This window comes from Lethenteron reissneri, unplaced genomic scaffold (assembly GCF_015708825.2).
Source record: "Lethenteron reissneri isolate LAM-NWPU_2019-01 unplaced genomic scaffold, ASM1570882v1 scaffold_1120, whole genome shotgun sequence".
NCBI lineage: Eukaryota > Metazoa > Chordata > Hyperoartia > Petromyzontiformes > Petromyzontidae > Lethenteron > Lethenteron reissneri.
The window spans coordinates 40,367-50,000 of record NW_026890806.1 but is presented as its reverse complement, the minus strand read 5'-3'; the positions used below and the strand labels follow the sequence as shown (position 1 = coordinate 50,000).

General features: G+C 45.5%; 1 protein-coding gene across 2 annotated transcripts in view; it reads left to right on the top strand.

The window, feature by feature from the left end:
- LOC133361510 (tetratricopeptide repeat protein 1-like) overlaps nt 1-8,128 on the top strand; it is a 12,648-nt gene extending 4,520 nt beyond the window's left edge. For both annotated transcript variants that reach the window (XM_061580430.1, XM_061580431.1), the window contains exons 2-9: nt 243-628; nt 1,575-1,670; nt 2,165-2,225; nt 3,093-3,205; nt 5,125-5,161; nt 5,343-5,491; nt 6,617-6,671; nt 7,306-8,128. In XM_061580430.1, coding sequence (XP_061436414.1) covers nt 263-628; nt 1,575-1,670; nt 2,165-2,225; nt 3,093-3,205; nt 5,125-5,161; nt 5,343-5,491; nt 6,617-6,671; nt 7,306-7,433 — 1,005 coding nt within the window. In that variant the 5' untranslated portion in view covers nt 243-262 and the 3' untranslated portion in view covers nt 7,434-8,128. The remainder of the gene's footprint in view (nt 1-242; nt 629-1,574; nt 1,671-2,164; nt 2,226-3,092; nt 3,206-5,124; nt 5,162-5,342; nt 5,492-6,616; nt 6,672-7,305) is intronic.
- Nucleotides 8,129-9,634: the final 1,506 nt, after the last annotated feature.

Sequence of the window (9,634 nt, the reverse complement as noted above, 5' to 3'; positions counted from 1 at the left end):
CGTGGCGAGAGGCATTTGCATTGTTGATGGTGATGAGGCATGGCGATTGCAGTGGCAAAGAGTGCTGATGGAAAGTGATCAATACTGACTGGCGATGTTTTCAGTTTGTGATGTCAAATTCCCATCGACTTACGTCACGTATTTTCACCTCGTAGCCATGTTTGCGTACAGGGCCACTGCCTGCTACCTTGTCTCCAGTGCAATCCCTAATGCTACGCACGGTGTGTCTGCACCCAATGTAGTCTCGGTGTTGCCTTGACCAATGGAAGAGTACGAGTCGGACATTCAAGAGGAGGCATTTTACGACTGCTCTGCCTCATTAATGGAGGAAGAAAACGACTCGCGGGACGGCGCAGGACGTGACAAGGCCTTGACTAAGGAGGCTGCGGTGGGGGTACCCGGTGGTAACGAGGTTGATGAGGTGGCAGCAGAGGTGGGCGAGGGAGCGGTGTTGCTGGACAGCTGCTTGGATGATGATTCAAACCATGGTGACATAGTGGGCGCGACGGGGAGCGGAGGGAGTTTGGAAAAAGAGCTTTGTTCAGACATGTTTGACAAGCGTGGGGATGAAGACGTGATCAAGGATGTGGAAAACAGTCAAGAGAGAATGAAAGAAAAATCTGAAGTGGTGAGTTTGGATAAGGGGGTTGCTGTACATACAAGCTAAATGCAGAGTTTTAGAAAAAAAAGTAAAAATGTTAAAGATGAGTGAATCCATACTCCGTTGCAACTACAAAGTGACCACCATGCTGCTGCAGGTCACAACACCTCTTTATTATTCCTCCCCCTCACTGCACCATTTTCAAATTCCCTCCCATCGTTTATTTCCCCGACTTTGCTCAATTCAAGAAACGTGTTAAACCAGGCTGGTGAATGATTAAACAAGTGCAATGTTAACCTAATTGGTGAGAGGCTGGGTAGTGCTGATGCTGATGTGCCTGGATCATTTGCTGCTAGGCGCACTGCTGTATCAGCTCCACCAGCCATTGTCCCAAGACCTGCTCCGTGTTTGCGAACTTGATGAGTCAGTGGCGCTATGGCACTGCTGCCCCCAATGTGTAAGAGGAACTTAGGGCAGCTGCGCTGTCAGGTGAACTAACAGGAGTTCTATACAGATCCTTTCCTGCTTCTCTGGCTGATATAGCCCCTTTATATAGCAGGAGCTGAGCCAATAACCCAGCACCCCCTGGGCAATGAATGCCCTCTTGAGAAATATTGTGAGCATCGTTCCAATTTCACCATCCCTCAGCCCATTTGGTTGCCCCAGTTTCCAATCGATCATTCTCATGGCTTTACACAAGCCAACTTGTTTTTATTTTCTAAGTATAGAATCAGCTCGACAGGCACCATGTAACAGGTGCCTCACACCCTCTTAAAGCAACATTTTTTTGTTTAATTAATTTTGATGACTATATTTGCAAGTAATAAAGTATATCTTGCCAACACAAATGTGTCCTCTGAACCAGAGGTAAACGTTGACATGCCTGTGATTTTTAGGAATCTTCTTTCAACAACACTGGCCCTAAAATAAGTGAACATACTATACGTGTTGTGTGTTGCTGTGTGGAATGGAGGTGGTGGAGCCAGATGAAAGTGGAGATCTGGGAGAAGAATCTGATGCAGAATCTATTTTGGAGGAAGAGATGCGATTGAGCGATGAGGAAAAAGAGGTGAGACTAACACGGGGTGACGAGGGTTCTGGGTTGTGTACACAGGAACACAGTTGTGTAACTGGTCTTGTTAATATTGTTTTCACTAACACAGTTGTGTAACTGGTCTTGTGTTAATATTGTATTCAGGAACACAGTTGTGTAACTGGTCTTGTGTTAATATTGTATTCAGGAACACAGTTGTGTAACTGGTCTTGTGTTAATATTGTTTTCACTAACACAGTTGTGTAACTGGTCTTGTGTTAATATTGTATTCACTAACACAGTTGTGTAACTGGTCTTGTGTTAATATTGTATTCAGGAACACAGTTGTGTAACTGGTCTTGTGTTAATATTGTTTTCACTAACACAGTTGTGTAACTGGTCTTAATAATGTATTCAGGAACACAGTTGTGTAACTGGTCTTGTGTTAATATTGTATTCAGGAACACAGTTGTGTAACTGGTCTTGTGTTAATATTGTTTTCACTAACACAGTTGTGTAACGGTCCACAGCGTCGCCGTGATGAGGCCATGATGCTCAAGGAAAGTGGCAACCAGCTATTCAAACAAGCAGGTACGAGTGGTCACAGATGGAGCAAGACACCTCAATCGGTTTCCATTCGCCATCGTCAGTCATGATCAGTCAACTGTTGGACAAAGGCTTCCTTCAGTCGTCGTCACCTCTCACAATCTTGCAATTCAACATTCTATCGAGCACCTGTAGATGAACTGAATTAATTGATCCATCTCATCAGGGAACGTCCTCTCCGAAGTGTTTTTATTCTTGGCCGCCACTCCCATCATCATTCTTGACCATCGTCATTGTCCCTTCTAGCCATGACACATCCTACCCAAGCCCACTTTCCTATTCCGTCCTGTTTGGATGCCACTTACCTATGTATTAATGTCATCATGTTGTGCTCTCTATGTCTCTCAGTGTAAAACCAAACAATTTTTTGTAAGACCAAAGATGCAAAATTAAAAATGTCTAGTGTAAACAACTGCAGGTGTTCAGCCTCTGAGCCACCTGGCTACCAACCACATTAAGTCAACGATTTTTACAACCGGCTCGTAAAACGAGGCCATGTGTTTTCAGGTTTACAGTAATACCTCGATATACGAAGTAGATGCGTTTCTGGAGCTGTTTTTGTATATTCAAACTTCGTATATTGAATAACTTATAACAGTACTGAGGATTCGTTCCCAGCCTTCGTAACTTAACATGTCATACTATAAACACTTCATAACTTATTTCATTACTTACCATTCGTATTGTAAACAAAGACAATTTATATTAACATTTATATATTTTTGTACTGTATTAAAATTGTAAACTGACAGGAAGGAAACGGTTTACTGTAAAACAGGAGATTGCAGTCTTCGGTGCAGTCGTAGGGTTGCAATGCACTCACTCTAGATGTGTGTGTGTGTGTGTGACTAGAGTACCAACAGGCTGCAGATACGTACACACGTGCGCTCAAAGTTTGCCTGCGTGCCTATTCCAGCCACCGCGCCGTGCTCTACTCTAACCGCGCCGCCGCTCACCAAAAAATGGTTTGATACAACATGGAACGCGTTTGCGTACACACCGTACACACATAGTTACTGCTAGAGGAAACTGTATCTGAACAAATTTTGGTTGGGAACCGACTCTGGAATGGATACTTTCTTGAAAAGTTGACCGTAAAGCCAAATTCCATATATCGAGCCCTATTTACCCATTGACTTCCATTATAGAACTGAAGATGCGTTCTTACAGAAATAAATTCGGCCCAAAGACGTAATAAAATCACACTTAAGAATGCAGAAAACCTTTTTGAAGCATGTACATAATGCAAAATAGATCTTTTTTTAATCAATATTAATAGTTCAAAATGAAGTGAAATAAAAACATCGTACCAAACTTACGTTCACGGTAATTGCTTTCCAGTCTCTTTTTTAATTTCTGCTGTAACTTGCACTTCATGGCCTCTCTAGACATCTTGACTTTACTGAATAACATTAAAAAGGGTGAAATCCTGCACAGTATAGTACCAGGCTCTTGTTGGTTCAACAAGAGCCTGGTACGGGGAGAGTAGGGAGTGAGCGCAGTGGGAACGGCACGGGGGGAGAGTGGGGAGTGAGCGCAGTGGGAACAGCACGGGGAGCGTGGGGAGTCAACGCAGTGGGAACGGCACGGGGAGCGTGGGGAGTCAACGCAGTGGGAACAGCACGGGGAGCGTGGGGAGTGAGCGCAGTGGGAACGGCACGGGGAGCGTGGGGAGTGAGCGCAGTGGGAACGGCACGGGGGGAGAGTGGGGAGTGAGCGCAGTGGGAACGGCACGGGGAGCGTGGGGAGTGAGCGCAGTGGGAACGGCACGGGGAGCGTGGGGAGTGAGCGCAGTGGGAACGGCACGGGGAGCGTGGGGAGTGAGCGCAGTGGGAACAGCACGGGGAGCGTGGGGAGTGAGCGCAGTGGGAACGGCACGGGGGGAGAGTGGGGAGTGAGCGCAGTGGGAACGGCACGGGGAGCGTGGGGAGTGAGCGCAGTGGGAACGGCACGGGGAGCGTGGGGAGTGAGCGCAGTGGGAACGGCACGGGGAGCGTGGGGAGTCAGCGCAGTGGGGAACGGCATGGGGAGCGTGGGGAGTCAACGCAGTGGGAACGGCACGGGGGGAGCGTGGGGAGTGAGCGCAGTGGGAACAGCACGGGGAGCGTGGGGAGTCAACGCAGTGGGAACGGCACGGGGAGCGTGGGGAGTGAGCGCAGTGGGAACGGCACGGGGAGCGTGGGGAGTCAACGCAGTGGGAACGGCACGGGGAGCGTGGGGAGTGAGCGCAGTGGGAACGGCACGGGGGGAGCGTGGGGAGTCAACGCAGTGGGAACGGCACGGGGAGCGTGGGGAGTGAGCGCAGTGGGAACGGCACGGGGGGAGCGTGGGGAGTGAGCGCAGTGGGAACAAATAATGATTTAGAGATTCAGAATTCTGTAAATGCGAAATTAACATAATGTATCTCAAATGTGTTCTCTAATTTACGAGTGCAATTGCATGTTTTGAGTTGCCGTAAAACAAGGGATAAACCTACCATATTCTTAGGTTTTTTCGGTAAAGTCACGTAGGTAAAAACATTAAAAAGTAAAATAAAATAAAAATCACGACGTTTCGGAGGCAACACAAACGTCGTCATTTTTATTTTATTTTACTTTTTAATGTTTTTACCTACGTGACTTTACCGAAAAAAACCTAAGAATATGAATCATTGCAGTCACGAAAGCTTCAAATCTAGAATAAACCTACCACTTTGCGGGGATATCTAAGAGTGGTTGGCGTACGGATATACTTTGCCACCCATAGGAATGTGGAACTTATACCACTGGCTCAGGGCTATAAACAGGAGATGAGCACCAATGCCTCTGCTCATTTGAGCAGGAAATCACTTGACATTTTTTTACAGTAGCCTGAAGCAGATATGTACTTGCGCATATGTTCACAGGGCAACACGGAAAAAGCCATTCAAGACTGTACCAAAGGTTTGTGAATGAAGATTTGTTAATTTCCATGATCGTGGCATTTCAACTGGAAACGGTGTCTCGCCTCTCATATTTCATCGCAGCATGTAATGCATATTGCTATAAAAGATGAATGAATTATATCACTTGTGTCTCCGGGGTTGCATGTGACACTATTTGTGTTCCCCGGCATTATGCATAGCGGTGGGGCTCGACCCCGGCTATGCACGAGCACGGGGTCGTCGAGCGGAGCTGTACGAGACGAGCGACAAATTGGACGAGGCATTGGAGGATTACCGAGCGCTCCTCGTGCTGGAACCCACCCACGGCGCTGCGAGGGAAGCCTGCGTGGTACGTGCACACACTTGGGGTGTTAATCATTTGGCGTTTAGACGTTTCAGTATGAGCAAAGTCTGAAATAATTTTGATTTTGCTCAATGTTTAAAATATTTGTCAGAAGTGTGCTGTGTCCAGCGCCACCCGCAGCACGTGACTTACCGCAAGGCATCGCGAGCACCATGGGCGGCCCTGTTTCGAAACTCTCGCTTTGTGTCTCCATGTTTGTCTCTCTTTTAAGTAAGTAAATGCTTAATAGTCTTGTACGTATGTTGAACTTTATTTGCACCATACGTAGCCAACCATGATAATCATCTAATGCAAAATTCGCAAGCACAAATACAATAAGGGGTCGCTCGTTCGCGTGGAGTAGCTCTAGATTTGAAGCTTTCGTGACTGCAAGGATTCATAACTTGATGCACTTGATGCAGCTATTCCGGCTGTGACGGTCCCACCTGATGACGGAGACTTGTGTTGCCTCCGAAACGTCGTGATTTTTGATTTATTTTATTGTTATTAATTTTGATGTTTTACCTACGTGACTTTACCGAAAAAACCTAAGAATGTGGAGTAGCTCCTTGGCAGCAGCTTTGTGATTAGCAAGGGTTGGTGGATCACACAAATGTTGTGAAACTCCCTTCCCATAAACGTCGGGGTGCCATATCCTGGCTCGCCAGAAGGTGTTAGAGCAAATGTGGCCTTCACCTGTTCCATCGCTATGGGATAGTGTTGCCCCTTGATACTTCTGGGTTTTCTTGGGGTGCTATGAGTTTCCTCCCTTATTGACGGAGTTCCAATTTAAGGACAGATCTTGGGCAGTTGTTGGCACTTGTTCTGGCTGCCACCCCCCTTGTCTATGGAAAAAAACATTAACACCGCTCCAGAGCAAAAAGCAGGCAGGGAGGGTGTACGAGTCAAGCCACCAACAAGGCTTGTAATGGCACAACAATCCATAGAAAATCATTCAAAATGAAAGCAAAATGTTTATCTTGCTTTATTTCAGCTTTTTATGTCTCCTGCTTTAAAGGTTGATATATTGAATGGAAATTAGCATCTAGTACATACATACATGCACGTGAAATTCATCACCAACATACAGTATCTGTGTGTGGTTGCAATTACATGAATGTGTGTGTGCAGCGCTTACCAGAGCAAATCCATGTGAGGAATGAGAAGATGAAGGAGGAAATGTTGGGTGAGAACGCACACACAGCGCGCGCAGTGCTCGTCACATGATGTGTGCTTGCTGTCATGAACATGCCCTGGTGTTTACGTCACTCACCAATTCACTAGTGGTCTGGCGCCCCGGTATCGCACTTCTATCCATACTACTGTGGTTACTGTTCCTGTGAATTGTACTTGTTGATTCCTCTGCCCACGTTGAGGACTCGGTCAATCAGTCACTGCCTGTTTTGTCTCAACCACCACACTTTGTTCAACTACTATCCTGCAGGTCACAACAACACACGAACTCATTCACTCACTTGCCACACTGCAGGTCACAACACTTCTCTCCGCTTCTTCCCTCACACTCTTCCACTTTAGGATTCCCTCCCATAGTCTCTTTTCCAAAAGTTCTTATAATAACCTTGCTCAATTGAAGAAACGTTCACTATTATCCATTACAACTCCACACCATCTCTCTGGCCTTTGTGCTATGTAGACGGGCCATTACCCAAATTGTTGCCAATAATATATTATTCCATTTAATGTGGTGTTTATTGACAAATATGAGTTTTTATTGCAACTTGGATAGTGCTTTTTGTTGCTGGCTGCTTGACATTTGGGGCTGTACTCAACAACTGTTTTGGTTTGCCTTGTCTTCGCAGGCAAACTTAAGGACCTGGGAAATCTGCTTCTGCGGCCATTTGGTCTCTCCACTCAGAATTTTCAATTTCAGCAAGACCCAGACACCGGCTCCTATTCTGTGAACTTTAATCAGAACAAAAATAGCTAGAAGATTTAGCAGTAACAGCCAGCCATGTTGACGTTCGGCATGGTACACATGCAATTACAAGCAAAATACCATTGAAGACGAGTTGTCTTGATCGGCAATAGTGAGTTTAATGCTATTGGCATTTCTGAATTATTAAGCAGCTCCTCTAATTGTTACTTTTCCACAACCACTGCAACAAGGCTCTGGAATCCAGTACCTCTTGTTCGAGAATCAGCAGCAGCACATGGCACTGGCATCATGTCCCAAATATTAAAGTGGTCACAATTCATAACGCTCTGTGGGGGATGAGTCCCTCTGCTCCTCCAACTGCCCCCTACCCATCCCCTACATGGCCAGCTCGGAAAGGCTTAGGAAACAATCTAAATCAATATTTGTGTGGATCGTTTTACCCAGGATTAGTTCAAGCAAGCCTGGCTCTCCTGATGAGACCGTAAATATCGGACCAGGTCCAGAGTTTTGCTTGTATTGAACCAATGGGATGTGTGAAACGTACTTGTATTTTTATGTGGAGGGACAGATATTGAATAGAGGTGATTGTCTGCTTATTTATTGTTACATTCTCCACAACAATGCGAATTACTTCGTGTTAACCCAGGGTTAAGTTCAACTATTTGAAGCTAAAGATATTATTTTGTAATTTTATTTGTTTTAAACATGGCCCTGTGTGAAATAAACAAGATCTGCCATTGACCAAGTATTTGAGTTTCACGTTCATTATTGATACTTGATTATTTTTCATATGTGTCAGCTACGTATGTGTCGAACACCATGTACACCCTTGAAAACGGAATTGTTCCATATAGGGATTTTGCAGGTGAAACATTTAAAAAAGCAATTCACTAATGGTTCTGAGATCAGCCCGACTAAATGCGTGCTTCCTTAATCAAAGGTAGTTCCTGGGACCATTTTACAAGTGTGCTTAATGTTGGGTTTACGGGGCTGCCAATGGAAGCACGGCTCTGAGTAGCAGGTTCACAGACTAAGCAGCACCCTCCTTTATGGTTGTGGAAACGTGGCACATGACCCCGGTTTATAAGTCTGGGTTCCTGTGATGGGCCCAGACAATTTTTCTTATATATAAATGTCATTTTCGTCTGTGTATGTGTTCACACACACTTGCGAAGGATTTGGCTCTCAAAAGGGGTTTACAAAATAAATAAATAATTCCAGGCACCACGCCGTGAGCCCCGTGGTGAGCAAGCGCTATTCCGTTGTATCATCCCTCAACGTACAAGTACTTAAATTAGCGATTTAGGGGGATTTATTTATTTATTACGTGCGCTCGACCATACCAACTCAAACGCCTTCGATGGGGGGGACTGGCCCTACCAAGTCACGCGCGTTCAGTGGAGGTGAGGGGGACATTTTCTTTCATTTAAAATGCAATAAAATACACAAAACGCTCAGATAACTTATTCACAGTGTGATGTCCCCCCCCCAGCCCAATGCGTGCAGTTACTACTATACACTATAGGCCATAGATATTACTGCACAGCGGGCTGGCCAATCTAGGCGAGTCCGGAGGCTCTGTACGGGACTAGGCCTCACCACGGCGATGTACTATTTTCTTGTATCTTTCGCTAAATTCGCTTTGATAGAAACCAATTCAAATAATTACCTTCCAAATATAACATTTATGTTTTGTGCAGACAACTAATATTTCTATTTCTTGCTTCTTTCGCTAAACTCACGTACATAGAAACCTATTATTTTAATAATCACCTTGGAAATATAAAAATATTTTTTTTGTGTGTTGACAACGAATATTTATAAATTTACTTGGTAATTGTTACTATAGGGGTTGTTCGGGGGCGCTTGTGGCGCCCTGCGCAACCATTTACGGCCTTCGGCCAGGAAAGTCACGAAAATAATTTCACATGAACGACACATTCACGCAAGCACCCAATGCTCCGTTTAGAAGTTTTAAAATGAAACATCTTTGAATTGAACAGGATGTTTTAAAAAGATGGGCCCGATTTAAAATCACTATATCTCTGCAACCACGAACCGCCCATGAATGAAACTCTTACCACTGGAAAGGGCGGGGCATAGAGGGGGCGGGGCATAGAGTTTCAAATGATGACCGCTCGATGCCTCTCCCAGCGCACAAACAGCCCCTAGCCTCAGTCATTCGCAAGACAACGTTGGATAGGTCGCACGGGACCCCAAGACTTGGCGCTACACTCTTTGGCCCCCAAGAT